This window comes from Ambystoma mexicanum, chromosome 1q (assembly GCF_040938575.1).
Source record: "Ambystoma mexicanum isolate Mex_15411 chromosome 1q, UKY_AmexF1_1, whole genome shotgun sequence".
Taxonomy (NCBI): Eukaryota; Metazoa; Chordata; class Amphibia; order Caudata; family Ambystomatidae; genus Ambystoma; species Ambystoma mexicanum.
This window is the reverse complement of record NC_090922.1, coordinates 1,159,196,432-1,159,213,205: the sequence shown is the minus strand read 5'-3', so window position 1 is coordinate 1,159,213,205 and position 16,774 is coordinate 1,159,196,432. Positions and strand designations below refer to the sequence as shown.

The 16,774-nt window shown below is 46.6% G+C and overlaps 1 protein-coding gene across 2 annotated transcripts in view; it reads right to left on the bottom strand.

Moving 5' to 3' along the window:
• Positions 1-16,774, bottom strand: part of CRYZ (crystallin zeta) — a 348,909-nt gene that overhangs the window by 172,533 nt on the left and 159,602 nt on the right. For both annotated transcript variants that reach the window (XM_069641903.1, XM_069641904.1), the window contains one exon: positions 10,444-10,495. In XM_069641903.1, the coding sequence (XP_069498004.1) occupies positions 10,444-10,495 (52 nt within the window). The remainder of the gene's footprint in view (positions 1-10,443; positions 10,496-16,774) is intronic.

The following is a 16,774-nucleotide window of genomic DNA, read 5'->3' as shown; positions in this document are numbered from 1 at the left end:
GAACATCCCATCTTGTTTACGAGTTGCAAACTTTTCCCACGTGAACAGTTTTTACAATGTGCTGGGATTGGAGGCCCTTGCCATCAAGTGGGCCATTATCCACCTTAGATACTACCTCCTAGGAAGAAAGTTCACACTTGTCACAGACCATTGTCCACTAGTTTGGATAAGCCAATGGAAAGACTCCAACCCTCGATCATTGGGATGGTTCTGAACCTGCAACCCAACCATACAGTTTCACTTTGGAGCACCGAAAAGGTAAAGAACAAGGGAATGTGGATTTCCTCTCTCAGTTCGCCTGTGAAACAGATGCAGCTACATCGCATGGGGGAAGGGTATGTGAGAAACCTAGTGGTGCCTTACCCGCTAGTCCCACAGGGATCTGTCCTCCAGGTGGCCAGGACATGGCCATCGCTTTTGGATCCAGTTCGTGGGGTTGGACCAGTGCAGGAGGATCACCTGGAAGAGCGGTCGTCGGAGAGTGAAAGTGGGGCACCAGATGGTGAGACGTGGTATCCCCTTCCCTGTATCACTCCCCCCCCCCCATCTACCAGGTAGGATACCTAGCAATTCACCCCCCCACCCACTCCCCTTTCCAGACACAAACTCTTTCTCACAGACAGTTGACCGTGAGCGATAACCGACTAACACCGGAGCCATATACGTAGATGTCCCAATACTATGGTCAGGCAATTACAATTACACACACCTGACTTCCATCACACTCCCCCCCCCCCCACACGGATAAAGCATGAAAGCATACTCCGTGCGAGGAAACAGCAGATCCAAGATGGCAGTTTAATACAAGGACAAAGGCGAGATCAGAGAGGGTTGCAAGTAGGGAAGTGCCCTTTCACAAACCTTGGCAAGTAAGCCGCCTAAGACCGGGAACTAAAGCTGAACAAACCTGCACTGTGCATCAAAGTTACCCAGGGCTCTCCCACGTCGATAACCACGGCAGGGGGGAGCGATTACCACTGTGGTACTGTCCTCCTTGGCTCCTACAACAAAGCAGCACCAGTAAAGACAGTACAGCCGGTGAGTCGGACAGACCAATACCAAACCAGCTTGCATTTGAACCAAGATTGCAAGTGGCAACATTGTATGAAGAAGTCCAAAGAGGATAGTGTGTGAAACACACATGATGAGCGACACAAATATATTTGGAAACCAAAGGACTGAACTTTGTGGTGCCAAGTGAGATACCGTATACAGAGTGGTCCGGTGCCACGTGGGTGCTCATTCGAAGGTCTCTGCTATGTATCCAACTAAATGGTGACTGTATTGTAAAACGGAAGTTTGTATCAAAGTGGCCCTGCAACGGGTCAAGCTAAATCCTGTGCACATTTGAAAGTCTTCGATAAACCAAGATGATTGGTCCGAGCCCGGCTGAGGGAGAACAACTGAAAAGGGGAAGGACCTAATCCCAGAAGAGGGGGATCCGGGGTGAACCACGAATCACACAAGAAACTAATATTCTCTGAACTTTGTAATCATAGGGATCTGAGCCCAGAAGAGGGGGATCCGCACTAACGATCGCAAAAAAAGAACAGGATCTGAGCTTGGCTGAGGGGGATCCAGCACCCGAGTTGAATACTTGTAAGAAGAAAAGAACTATCTTAATTTTGTGTACATCAGGCCCTCTGATTCAAGAGACTTTGATGAGAAAAGAGACTTGGGCACAGAAGGCCCTGTTGCTGGAAATCACTGTACGTCACGTCAAAGAAGCCAGAGTGTGTGCTTTGCTCGAGTGAACCGCCTTTCCCAGTGTTGAAAACGTGTTTAAGGGAGGCAAACGGCCCAAACATCCCGACATATCATTTTGTGAACACTTTCCTTCTCCATCAACATTACCTTATATTATTTGTAAATTAGCGGTAATGATTGGCAATAGTTTTTCTTTTAGTATATCCCCTTTTATTTTGACACTAGGACTGCATTATTATTATTTGATGGTCTTACCTTAGGTTTCGATAGTTGTTTATCACATCCTTGTGAAAGTTTAACAACCTTGAACTGTGGCCTCTTGTGTCTGTCTTACTGTTGATACCAGGCCTTCCTTACATTTCTCAACTTAGTCTTATTTGGTTTTGATTGGAGCACTTTCCATCAATGTTTGGTGATGTACACACACTTTGTGAATTTGCATCACAAAGAAAAATGATTCATTACAAAAAGGTCAAATCAAAATTTCCCTAGTAAGGAATGCAAAAGAAGATCACATATGCAACAATAAACAAATATATGACTAGTTAAGATTGTGTAATTCACGATTAAGGAAAAAAAGGTTTCTCCTCCTTTTATGATCAATAGTAGTGATTTAAACTTGTCCATCAATCCTAGTATCAACATGATAGATAAGATCAGCGGTTCATATTCGAGTATGAACAAGGCAGGCCTTTATTCAAGCTTTTTTGCAAGAAATTGACGTATCACAAAGCGCATTGAGGCCATACAAATGGGGAAAGGGCGCTATATAAATAACCAATACATCATCCCATTCTATGTATACAAACTTGGGGAGCTTTTCTAAACGCACTCTTAAACCTCTGCGACTATTATCCTTAAATAACAGCTTAAACGTGTTGCAATGATGTGTGTAGAAAACGAAGACCCAGAGTTCCCCCACTTCGTTTGTTGAAAGTGAAATTAGAAAATTCAACACGCATCCATTACTGCGCCACAAGAAATATTGTTCGAGACCAGTTTAGTTTGATTTTTTTATATAAAGCATGGTTTCGTATGCTTTTTTATTTTTGGTTGTAGCCCATGTTGATGACACGTGTTTCGGCACTCATTTGCCTTTCTCAAATCTGGGCAATAACGTCCAATCTTTGGTGTTCATGATCTCACTAATAACGTGTGTAGAGCATAAAGAGTCCCGTCAGACTCATGGACGCCTAGTAGGACACAACGCTTGATGCCGGTACTGTGACTTTGCAGGACATACTGTTCTGATCTTGGTGGTCAGCCTTGATGGTCCTGCAGCTATAAACTACCTCCGTCCCCAAGTACCGCTCAAGCAGGTATAGAATACTGCCCTGGCAATCTTTGAGGCCACAGGTGTGGAGTGGCGCCGTCAGTCTGATACCGGGAACACCGGAAGGACCCCTGAGTGCTGTAAAGCAAAGGTTAGGATCAGGTATACTTTGAAAGGAATGGCAGTGCAAGCAAACAAGGTAAAATGACAAAGCTTACCCCGTGGATGGTAGAACTGGTGGGAAACCTGAATGGGCAGCAAGGGAAGGCAAACAGCAGGCTGGGATGTACTGCAGTTCCTCCAACCCACACCTGCAGCAAGAACGTGACCAGTTAGTGAGCCAGTCCAAGGTCCAGGTAGTGTGCACAATAGTTAGTGAACCCCAAGTGGTTCAGGAGGCAAAAGCGTGATAAACAGGAATTGTGTGGTTCGTAGTTCGCCAAGACAAAAGGGTAATCCAGAGCAGTACCAGGGCCAGAAAGGGAAGTCAAGAGTTCCAAGGGTCCAGAAGATACGTCGAGTCCAGAGGAAAATCCAATACAAGTCCAAAGCAACGTTCCGTTGTCGCGATCCAAACTGTAGCAAGAAGAGATAAGTAACGCCGAGCAGGTCTCTGGTAGAAACAGCTGTGAAGCGCTGAGCGTTTCCTCTCGGCTCCTTTTGAGATGGAAATTGAGGTCACGTGACAGGGCACGTGACCGCACAGGAGCGTCACGTGAGGCCGGACGCCAGCAGTGATTGGTGTTGCCCAGTCGGCAGACGAAGAACCCGTGACTAATCACGTGATCGCCTGAGCGAGACGCGATCGGGTTCTCCAGTGCGCGGGAGCTGGAGCCGACGGCCCCGGAGCCGTCGGGCATGGACAAGACGCCAGGGCAAGCGCCAACACGGAAATGGGCGGAAGGAGGTGGTCCTGCCCCCTCTGACATCCCGCCTGCAGTGTCTTCCCGTTGGTGTGGGTGGTGGGTATGAGAACGGATGGTGTCGTGGTGTCGGGTAAGTGTCGGAAGGAGGGCAAGATTGAGGACGTGACAGAGCCCCCCCCCCCCAAAGGCCCACGACCGCGTGGGCTCGAAGGGTTGTCACAGTGAAAACGGGCCAACAAACGGGGGGCATGAACATCACGGGAAGCAACCCACGACCGGTCCTCAGGGCCGTAACCCAACCAGTCCACCAAATACTGCAGGACACCCCTGTGGACACGAGAACCCAAAACAGCCCAGACCTCAAACACATCGGGAGAAGAGACAGGGGCAGGAGGAGACACCAACCGGGTAGGGCCAAGGCAAGGCTTAAGGAGAGAAACGTGGAAAACTGGGTGGATCCGCCAAGCGGAGGGCACCGCCAGACGCAACGCCACCGGGTTCAGAACCTTGACTACTCTGTAAGGACCCACAAAACGATCAACAGCTTGCGGCAGCCAGGGATATGTAGGTGGCGAGTGGACAACCAAACCCGATCCCCCACCCCGTAAACGGGCGGAGCAGCCCTTTTTTTTTTCAGCAGCCGCTTTCATGGAAGCCTGTGCTTCACGTAAGTGGACCAAGGTATGGGCATGGACCGATATGATGTCTCGGGCACAAGCCGAGGCGGCGGGGGTGTCGGAAGAGGAAAAGTCTGGAATGGGGAGAGTACGAGGATGCTGACCGTAGAGTGCAAAGAAAGGTGAGTACCCGGTAGCCGAGTGCAGAGCATTGTTGTAGGCAAACTCCGCGAGTTGTAGCAGATTGAGCCATGTGTCCTGGTATTGCAGCGTCAGGCAGCGCAGATACTGTTCCAAAGTTTGGTTGACCCTTTCGGTCTGTCCGTCACTCTCCGGGTGATACGAAGAGGAAAAGCGAGCATCAATGCCCAACAGAGCGGTTAGGGCCCGCCAAAAGCGGGAGGTGAATTGGGAACCACGATCAGATACCAACACATGGGGCAATCCAAAGAGACAGAATACATGCTTGAAGAAATGCTTGGCCAAGGCAGGGGCTGAAGGTATTCCCTTGCACGGTATGAAACATGCTAACTTGGTGTATGAGTCGACTATGACCCAAATAGTGTCAAACCCATGAGTGCGAGGGAGATCGGTGACTAGGTCCATGGAGATCGTATGCCAAGGTCGCGGAGGTATCGGGAGAGGAAGGAGAAGACCCAAAGGCCGACCCCTGCGCGATTTGCCCTGGGCACACACCGCACAGGTATTAACATAGTCTCGTACGTCACGCTTCATCGTAGGCCACCAGCACCAACGCTTAAGGAGGTCTAAGGTGCGAAGTTGTCCAGGGTGACCGTTGATGGCGGCGTCGTGGGACCAGGCCAGCGCTTGATTCTGGGTTTCACTTGTGGGTAGAAGGAGTTTCCCCCCCCCCCCCCGTGTACGAAAGGCAGCCCGTCTTGCATGACCAGGTCCCATTCCGCTAGTGATTGCGGGTACTGGGAAGCCCATTGTCGGATAGTGGATAACAAGGAGGGAGTCGGTGTGCATATACAGACTACGTGATTTTTTTCCCAACAAGGCGTCCGGAAAAGAGGGAAGGGTCTCACCCCCAGGCGAACGGGACAGGGCATCGGCTTTGCCGTGTCCAACACTGGGCCTGTGTTTGACCACGAAATCATACGCGGTAAGAAGAGATGCCACCGAACCTGGCGACTGTTTGTGCATTTCAAGGAAGCAAGGTCCTGGAGATTTTTGTGATCAGAGAACACTACGGTCTGGTATTTGGCACCTAGGAGGTGGTGTCTCCAAACCTGTAGCGCATCCTTAATAGCCAGCAGTACTTTTTCTGTAACCGTGTAGTGCAGTTTGGTAGTCGTGAACTTACGTGAGTGGAACGCTACTGGATGCAAACGGTTGGTGGTAGGACAGGACTGGGACAACACCGCACCTAATGCATAGGAAGAGGCATCTGCTTCGAGAATAAACGGAAGGTCGGGGTCAGGGTGCTGTAATACCGGAGTGGTGGTGAACAGGGTTTTCAGTGTATCGAAAGCGGATTGCTGAGCCATGGACCAGACATAGGGGACAGAAGGGCTAGTGAGTGCAGTGAGTGGAGCCGCAACAGAAGAAAACCCTGATATGAATCTCCGATAAAAGTTTGCGAACCCCAGGAATGATTGCAGCTGCTTGAGGTTGGTCGGAATCGGCCATTCATCGATCGCCCGAACCTTGGTTTGGTTCATAGATAGCCCCTTGGGCGTGATATGGAACCCCAGGAATTCGACTTGATTGGTATGGAACGAACATTTCTCGGGTTTGGCATAAAGAGCGTTGTTTTGTAGTCGCGACAACACTTCCCTGACATGTGTGATGTGTTCATCAAGGGAGGCGGAGAAAACCAGTATGTCGTCTAAGTAAACTACCACATAAGTGTTCAAGATATCATTGAATATGTCGTCCATGAAGTGCTGAAAGGTAGCCGGGGCATTGCATAGACCAAAAGGCATGACGGTGTACTCGAATAGGCCTTGTCGTGAGCAAAAGGCCGTTTTCCATTCATCACCGTCACGCATGCGTATAAGATTGTATGCCCCGCGGAGGTCTAGTTTGGTGTATATCGTAGCATGGGTGAGCTTGTCCAGCAACGGAGCGATCAGAGGTATGGGGTAGCGGTTCTTCACTGTGACGGCATTCAAGTGCCTATAATCGACGCAGGGGCGGAGGTCCCCTTCCTTCTTCGGAACGAAGAATATAAGACTTGCAGCCGGAGAGGTCGATGGGCGAATATGACCTAGCCGTAAAGCCTGTTGGATATACTCCTGCAAGGTCCATTCTTCCATCTAGGTCAGGGAGTAGATACGACCCTTCGGGACAGATGCGCCAGGAATCAGATCGATGGGACAGTCGTAAGGTCGGTGCGGGGGTAGGCCCTCTGCAGACCTCTTGTCGAATACCGCCTGGAAATCGTGGTAAACCGAGGGTATCCCACCCGTGACAGCCCCTACCGTGTGTGTATCGCGGTGGTCAGTACTGTCCTCTATAGCCAAAAATACGACGCTTCCCAGGATTCCCGCGGGACTGGAAACCTGAGGCGTTGCCAGTAGGCAGTAGTATTGACATGTTTCGGATTCAAATGAGACGTGACCCGTCCCCCAGTTGATGAGGGGATTGTGCAACCTTAGCCAAGGAATGCCTAGAATCACCCCAAACTGAGGGGTGGCAATGAGATCGTCTCCTTGTGGTTTTCCTGAATGATCAGCTCCAATGGAGCTGTCTGTTGCAGGATCGGACCAGAAGCAAGAGACGTACCATCCACCGCCTGGACCGGTTCGGGACATTTCTGCGTGACCAAAGGCAGGTTAAGTGAACTGGCCAAGGCTATGTCGATGAAGCAACCTGTAGCACCTGAATCTATCACTATTGACACTACATGGGAACCCGTAGCGTGGTTAAAAAATGCCTGAACTATCACGGGTCGCACAGGACGGAAAGTAGGTTCAGAGGTATTCCGTATAGGACTCGCTCCCACCTCTGATCTTAGGGGCGAGCCTTCGGAAAACCCGGGTTTCTGGTTTTTGGGCGGCGAGGACACTCTTTTACGAAATGCCCGTTGAGACCGCAGTAGAAACAGGCATTGTCCGTTCTCCTGCGCTCTCGTTCGACATGTGAGATGGGGCTGCGGATCCCGCCTATCTGCATGGGTTCAGGAGTAGCATTGACCGTGGATGGGGATGGGAACGAGGATGATCCTTCCCCCGTCGCTCCGATCGTCTGGCATCGACTTGTAACGTTAAGTCCACCAAATCAGCATAAACTGTGGGAAGCGTAGGCACTACAGATAAAGCATCTTTCATGACCCCAGATAAACCCCGGTAATACACCACAGCCTTTTTATTTTCTGGCCAGGAGGTCTCAGCAGACAGCTGATTGAACCTGGTGATGTACTCTATGAGGGTTGAACGACCCTGCGTGAGATCCAGGAGTTCCATGTCCCTAGACTGTGCTTTGTACCTAGTGTTGAATACTTTTGCCATCTCTTGGGTCAATATCTCAAAGTCGTACAAAGCAGGGTGGTTGTTTTCCAGCAATGGATTGGCCCATGTGGCGGCTACCCCGGATAGATGGGAGGGAAGAAAGGCTGCTTTTGATACGGAATCAGGGAAAGCCTGAGGACGACACAGGAAATGCAGCCTACAGTGATTGATGAAGGTGCGGTATTTCTTTGGGTCGCCCTGGTATCTTTCGGGAGCTGCCAAGGGAAAAGGGTTTTGGATCACCACAGGGGCGGCCGGGAAGGAAGAGGGTATGACAGGAGGTGGGTTTTGGGGAGGAGTGGTTTCATCAAACTCAGCATCTGCGGGTAATGGGTGGCGTGCACTTAGCACCGTGTCGAGGCGGTGGTGTAATGCAGTAGTGGCAGCGGTCATATCAGCGCGTAGGGTTGCAGTAGCGGTTGCCATCTTGGCCCTGAGTGCTGTCACTGCCTGCATTAAAGCCGTCACAGGGTCCCCGGCTGAGGTATCCATAGCTGGATGACCACGAGGCTCCACAGTCTGTTCTGATCTTGGTGGTCAGCCTTGATGGTCGTGCAGCTATAAACTACCTGCGTCCCCAAGTACCGCTCGAGCAGGTATAGAATACTGCCCTAGCAATCTTTGAGGCCACAGATGTGGAGTGGCGCCGTCAGTCTGATACCGGGAACACCGGAAGGACCCCTGAGTGCTGTAAAGCAAAGGTTAGGATCAGGTATACTTTGAAAGGAATGGCAGTGCAAGCAAACAAGGTAAAATGACAAAGCTTACCCCGTGGATGGTAGAACTGGTGGGAAACCTGAATGGGCAGCAAGGGAAGGCAAACAGCAGGCTGGGATGTACTGCAGTTCCTCCAACCCACACCTGCAGCAAGAACGTGACCAGTTAGTGAGCCAGTCCAAGGTCCAGGTAGTGTGCACAATAGTTAGTGAACCCCAAGTGGTTCAGGAGGCAAAAGCGTGATAAACAGGAATTGTGTGGTTCGTAGTTCGCCAAGACAAAAGGGTAATCCAGAGCAGTACCAGGGCCAGAAAGGGAAGTCAAGAGTTCCAAGGGTCCAGAAGATACGTAGAGTCCAGAGGAAAATCCAATACAAGTCCAAAGCAACGTTCCGTGGTCGAGATCCAAACTGTAGCAAGAAGAGATAAGTAACGCCGAGCAGGTCTCTGGTAGAAACAGCTGTGAAGCGCTGAGCATTTCCTCTCGGCTCCTTTTGAGATGGAAATTGAGGTCACGTGACAGGGCACGTGACCGCACAGGAGCGTCACGTGAGGCCGGACGCCAGCAGTGATTGGTGTTGCCCAGTGTGTGACTAATCACGTGATCGCCTGAGCGAGACGTCTATGAGTCTGACGGGACTCCTTATGCTCTACACACGTTATTAGTGAGATCATGAACACCAAAGATTGAAAGTTATTGCCCAGATTTGAGAAAGGCAAATGAGTGCCGAAACACGTGTCATCAACATGGGCTACAACCAAAAAAAAAAAGCATATGAAACAATGCTTTATATAAAAAAATCAAACTAAACTGGTCTCGAACAATATTTCTTGTGGCGCAGTAATGGATGCGTGTGGAATTTTCTAATCATCCCATTCTAACCTGCCACCCAGGATATCCTGTACAACCTCCCCCAAAACTCACCATCTCTTCCATCCCTCCAGCTGCTACCTAGCCTACTCCAGAACAATGAAATTATTTCATACATTGCTGTAGTCCTACATTGTTGCCAGTCCACGCCAATCAGCATGTGACCATATATATATCAGATTCACCTCAATCCCATCATCAACTTCTGGTCTTATCTTCCTCAAGCGAGGGGCATAAGGCCACCACCCCACAACGTATATCAGTTCAAGAAGAAGGCTCCATTGTTGGGACTGGATATAACCAGCTCAGTACAAATATGGTGGCCGTGTGGCCCTATGGCCTTGACACAGTCCCACCCTGCCTCCATAGGGTCCCGAAAGTCCTGAACCTAGCACTCTCAACAGTGCATCTGCCACCATGGTCTCTGAAAACAAGCACTGGCAACAGCCAAAAGTCAAGGGAATACACTCAACCAAATGCCACTAAGATTGAAAGAAACATTTGAGAAATCTCTAGCCTGGTGGAATGGGGGCGTCAGAAACATAAAATAGAAAGCATCAGGATATGCCAAAAATCTTATTCATTATATTCATTTAATCTCCTCGTGTCCTGTTGAAATAGGAAATACTATTATATTCATGACGTCTCCTTCCTAATCAATCACTGACGCTAGAAACAGCTATTCCTACATCTGGGATTACACAAAGTGGGTTGGTCAAATTCAAATGGACAGTTCTTTGTATTGTGCATACAAGTTTGTGTGTGAAGAGAAGTAATATACAAATTGGATTTTCAAATGCATCCAAGTAACAATAAAAGTTGTCAAAAATGTAGACTACTGGCGTTTAACATATTTGCAAACATTTATTAAAAATAAACACTGCATTCCAACTAACAAACACTGTTTCAAGACTTACCCCTCCACTGGCACCATGCACCAACACGCTTTCACCTGCTTTGGCATGGCCTCTAAAAACAAGGGAACAAATATTGTGAAAACGAAAATGTGGCCGATTTCTTGCTTTTTTGGCCATCCATGACTAATGCATTAGGATGGCACAATGCATAGTAATTTCACACAAACACATACCGTACTCTTGCATCTCGTCATCATACATTCTCCATACAAACCTATATATGGAGCCCTTAAAGGAATGGTTCGGTCAAAAAATGTTATTGCCCCTACAGGTCGGCCATGTGTTTTTAAGCCTAAGTCGCTCGATTTTAGAAAAATTTCCTATGGACTTAACCCGAGTTTTCGTCCATTAAATGCACGCAAAAACAGGTATCAGGGAGCTGCCATTTTGTGATAATCCTATCATTTCCCCCATCGCCCTGGCTGACATGCTTTTGCGGCACTAAATCATATCCCCCGCCCCTGTGCCTGACATTATCAAAACATTCATATTCCCCGCCTCTCTCCGTGACGTTTCTGTGCTGCGTAGGCAAACGCGCCCAGTCGTCTTCTACGCGACTTCACACAGAACCCGGAAACCAACACAGATCAGCTCACAACACAGCACGCCACAATTCGGAATATGAAACTGTACTTTAAAATCAAACAGCAACACAGTAAATTTGGTAAAGTACATTTATTTGACATTAAATGTTTATAGAACATTCAACAATTGCCATATGAACTCCGAAAGTCATTTATTTTCTTTTATCTCTATCCGCAAATCCGTAAAAGTTTGTGAGTCACGCGCTGTTCCTTTATGGTACACAGGGTGTTGGTTTTCGTTCAAAGAAGCACTTTTGTCATACGTTGAACCGCAAGGCTGTTCCATCAAGTAGGCACTAGGCCAGCATAAAGGTTGATATGTTGCTTCTAGCCGCTAGTACCACGTAAGGGCATATGGGCCCTTGGCGATCGTCCCATAAGATCATCAGAATGGTGCAGTTGTTTACATTAAGCTGCAGCTGGCGGTTAAAAAAAAACATCTGCCGGTGTCTGAAACTGGTGGCAGTGGCAAAAGGGAAGGATATACCTGTTTTGAAAACATAAAATGTATAATTAGTCTCGCCATCCGATCCTTATTAATATTATTCATTTTATTTATTACGGCCGAGCTGAAACTATTTGCTTTCAAGGATAGTGCAATGGAGTATGTTTGGCTGTAAAATCAATGCGAAAACTAACGAAATAAATCAAGGTTAGTACACAATGAGAAACCACTTTTTGTCTACATGCGTGTGGAATGTGGACCTGCATGCCCATGTGCCCGCTACAAGGACGATCCCACAAACGTTTTCAAAGCTCTTCATTCATTTATTCATGCATCGATTCATTAATTCTTCATGCCGGTATAAAAGCGTCTAAAGAGTTACTTACATTATATTTGCAATTTCCATTGTGTCTCTGCGTAATGCAGTCCGTAAATCCCACTGTGCTCTTGACAACGATTTTTCGTATACTGAACTAACATGAAACTCGGTCTAGTTTCAGAATTTTCTGCCTTATCGTCTTACGTTATTGCACCCCCAGACCCCCTTCAAATGAAGTTCGTTCGGCATGGTCCCTGTCTGTCAAGGTCAAAAAACAATAGAACCTTATACTGCCAGTGCGAGTTGTGGGCCTCTTCAGGGCGCGAGCTGAAAATCAAATCCGCTGACCTTCACTAGAAATGAGTATACATTCTTTCTTTGAAACATCCCGTAGTAAAGCCATCTGTGAGAACTTGAAGTTTCAAATCCATCTATGTAGTGCGCCTCAATGTGCAAATGCGAACTGGCTTCTCTCCCATCTGCAACGGCTCGCTGTAAGGCCCCTAAATTTGTCCTCATTGTCTGCGAGCTTTGAAGCCCTAAAGAACCAGAACTATTGAGACTTTTAATTTTTTGGGGAAGGTCAGGAAAAGTATAAAGTACCCGAGGAGTTGAGTTGAAAGTGAGATTTATTGTTTGTTTTATTATTTGCAATACGCAAGCCTCCCCTCGGTTAACAGTGCCCAGCATTTAGAAGAGATTGCGAAAATTAGTTACATCAACAAAAATATATACATACACATATAGACAAGGTCAGCAATATGAGGTGAATAGAGCGAGAATTCAAAGATGACACCCAGGTTGTTCGGCACCCAGGATGGTGAAGGTAGGGGTTAGGGTTAGCGTACTTTGTATGCACACTGTACAATAACATTTATTTACAAAAAGACAATCGTATTACAATTATTTAAACCGGGATTTGTACTTCACAACCAGCTCTCCTTTGGGTGGACATGGCACAGTGGCAATGTTGGGTGGCAATGGATCAGTGCTCTGCACAGAAACGTTCAAAATTCCTTACCTGTGCTTCTCTACTACAGCAACAATAAGGCTTTTGACAAAGTCGAACTCCATTTCCTCATAGACTGGTTTGATCACCCGTTGCTTACTTCTTTTTGAAAAGGCCTTAGTATAGAGGCATCCTTACATCACCTGTAGTCCTAGATTGTTCACGGCCGAGATTCTCGTTATGGGCCAAGACCGCTAGTAGAGTCCTAGGTCTCATGCCCTGTATGCTGAAATGCAAGCGCTTTGGCCTGTACTTTAGGCACATATTGTGGAACACCTCCAAACCTCCTGTGTGACAGAATTCTGTCAGTCCCCTCAAATCTCTTGATAGAGTTTTATCGAAAACAATCTTCCCAATGGCTTTGTGCGTCTGTGAAGATGGATTCAACCACTTCTTCTTCTGTGCCTCCACTGGGGACAAAGGGCCATGTTCACATTGGTGGAAATGTAGATTTTCTGACCAGCGGTGCACGTTGGTACAGTGGTGCATCAGTGACCGCCATTTTTCAAGTAGTATTTCCACTGACCCTTCACAAGTTTTGGAGCTCCACCAAAGATGGTTGCCGATAGACTGGGACCACTCTGAAATACTTTCCAAACCTTTTTTTTCCCCTGCAGCCGAGATTTTCTTATTGATTGATTTAGCAAGATGCCATGCGTCAAATTGATGTTTAATATGTGGGAACTGCTCTCTCATTGTCTTGGCAATTGAAACGTGTCTGTCCGTGGCTATGAGGTCGATGTGCATTCCCCTCGATTGCAGATATTCCACTGATTTTATAAATCCTAGTTTCTCCATGGCCACTGAGGATGTACATTGTGTTACCTGCACGACCACCAAACTCACAATTTTCTTACTATCCATGTCCTGAAAGTGGTAGGTGCAGTACTTGGCAGAAAATCCAGGGCTGTCGCACTGTCCATCGCCGGCTAGCCTGAATCGTTTGCCTTTCGAATGTACTTGCTAGAGACAATTGTTCAATTTTCCAAGCATCACTAATGGCCGGAAACAGATATTCATGTTGGTATTTGTAGTACTGCGTTTTTTAAATGAAATGGAGTCCCACAAACTGAAAGAAAGACTCCAACTTTCTAAAACTGGACCCACTAAAAAGTGAGGCAGCTGCACACAGTAGATTGCCTGCTGGCAGTTTCCCCAGCATCGGTTGTGCAGCCCATGAGAACCTATGATTTAATCTACAGGCGGCATGTATTTTGACGTTACTGCCTTGTTTTTGACGAGTCACATGAATCAATGTCTTCCCACATACTTTCCCTCTAACTGAATGCCCACATTTCAGCATACTTATAATATTCATCAAACAACTGTCGAATACTATGTATTTGCCCTCTTTCATTAGACTGTCATCCTGCGTCAAAGTTGTTTCGGCCTGTGACGTTGAGGACATATCACCACATTTGAAAGAAATAACGCTGCTATTAAGTTCTGATGCGTTGGTGAATGCTGCTGCTGGTTCATTCTCTGTCATTTCAACATCTGCTACTTCAACATTGATGGGAGAACACAACAATGTCGACAGCTTTTTGGGTGGCAATTTTTTGGCGGGTGTAGATTGTGTGAATTCATCTGCGACTACTTCAGAGCCATCTTCAATACATTCAGTATCATCTTTTTGTGGTGGTGCGGTCGCACTGTAGCAATGGTCCTTTACAACTTTAACTGGATTCTCCGGACACATTAATTTCATGTTCTGGCCATTGGACATGAGCATCTCTAGTCTCAACACGCGGCGTCTGAATTAATAGTTCCTCCATAGTGTAAATGTTCTGGCAAGCACCATCTCTCATTCGATTCACTGTCTGTGTATGTATAGTTCGGACACACACGGGTAACTACAGGATAGATTGGAAAAGGGATGTTCAGTTTAAAACACAAGATAAAGTATAGTACAATTGACTCGAAAAAAAACAAAATAGTCCCCAGCACAAAAAAAATTCGAAAGTTATGAACTGTTTGTAACTAACCGTATTTTTGTTTTTCTTTGCAAATTTTTTTGACTCGACCTTCAACATCTGCACGCTGTTGCTCCGATACGTATCCGCATGTCTCTCCTTCCTCTTGCGCTGCAACGACTATATTTTCGGTATCCGCATGGACAGCACGGAATGAGGCTCCATCGACTCCCTGAAACATAGTATTTTCATTACTGTGTATCAAAATATTGTTAGCATAAAACACACGTGAGGACGAACACACATGTACATCTCAATAGCCAAACACGATTTAAACATTGTGTGGAACAATCAAACGACAAGTATTCGAGCTCTGATGACCTAGTTCGATGGAGCTGTCAATATCCATACCTCTGGCCCTGCATGGACTCCCACGAATGATTGTATTGAAGAGGAGGCATCAGCAACTCCCTGAAACACAGTACTTGCGTTAGTATGGTTTTCAATATTGTAAACATAACACACACTTGGGGTCGACGGCACATGTACATCTAAAGAGATAACCACAAATGTTGCATTGTCTAAAAGAATCAAGGAATATTTAAATATGATCAGATTTAATCAACTTATTTCTCCGATTTCATTACATCTGCATCATCTAAATGGGATCTTGTGATTGTAGTGGAAGCTCCATCGTCTCCCTGAAATACAGTACTTGCGTTAATAGGGAAGAAAGTATAGCAAATGTAATCACGTTATATGATCACGCGCGATGGAGCTGTCAGTATCCATACCTCGTGCTGCTGAAGAATATCTAGGGCTGTTGTCAATGTGGTGCGCACTTCCGAAAGCTGTTGCGCCGATTCGTAGCTGCATGGTCCCGCTTCCACTGGAATTACTTGAATGTCAGGCTCTGCATCAACTGCGTGGGTTGACGATTCAACAACTGCCTGAAACATAGTATTTGCATTAGTAAGGATTGCAATATTGAAAACACAACACACGCTTGGGGTCGACCGCACAGGTACATTTCAACAGCTAACCACGAATGAAACATGGTGTAGACCAATCAAACGGCAAGTGTTCCAGTCCTGACGGTCACGGTCGATGGAGCCGTCAGTATCCATACCTCGTGCTGTTGAAGAACATCTAGGGCTGTTGTCAATGTGTTGGACGCTTCAGCATCTCCCTGAAAGACAGTACTTGCATTAGTATGGATAACACTAATTATAACTGAAAACAAACACCAGGGAACGATAACAAAGGTGTATATCAATTGGAAAGCACTAACCAAACAATTGGTAAAATAATCACACGATACATAAAAACTATTACTTGACATGCATAAAACAAGTCTGTAGTGGAATAGCCAAGTATGATTACCTGATACGCGCTAGAAGTGGTTGATAACTGCGAGCACGTGACGGAAGTAGAATGTTCTTGCATCAGATTCAAGGGATAGTCAAGAAGTTGTAAAGGTAAATTATTGTTTGATAATGAAATGCCAATATATAAAATTGCCATGTAAGGAGACAGAATACTTGAGTAATGCGCAATATAGCACAGTTGCCTGTGCCCATATATAGATTTCGTTTGTGCGTTATGAAATCTAAAAATAATATATTGATAAATGTCATTATTCAAAAAGCTATACACTCATATCAATGTCGAGAGTATTACAAATTGGAAACAACACCTAAAATATCAATGAATCCATTCGGCTACCTACACACTACCGCAAGGCCTAAAGCTAAAAACGGACACTTGACTCACCAGTGGCAGATTGTGGACGAATAGAGTTGGAATAGCGTTTGCAAGCAATTTTCGTGTCGATCGTCGTTTATTCTTCTTTGTTACCCAAGATGTGGTGTACATGTTCGAGGGAAAGTGCCGGCTGCAGATGCGGTATTGTTCACCGCTCTTGTCCTCAAAGACTTGTTGGACTCTACTTTCCAGTTCATCCAGTGGATATCCGCAATGTCTGACCCATTCTCTTATTCGATCAACAGTTTTCGGGAAAACATGCATTGTAGTGCCTTCAGATTTAGCATGGGTCTTCGA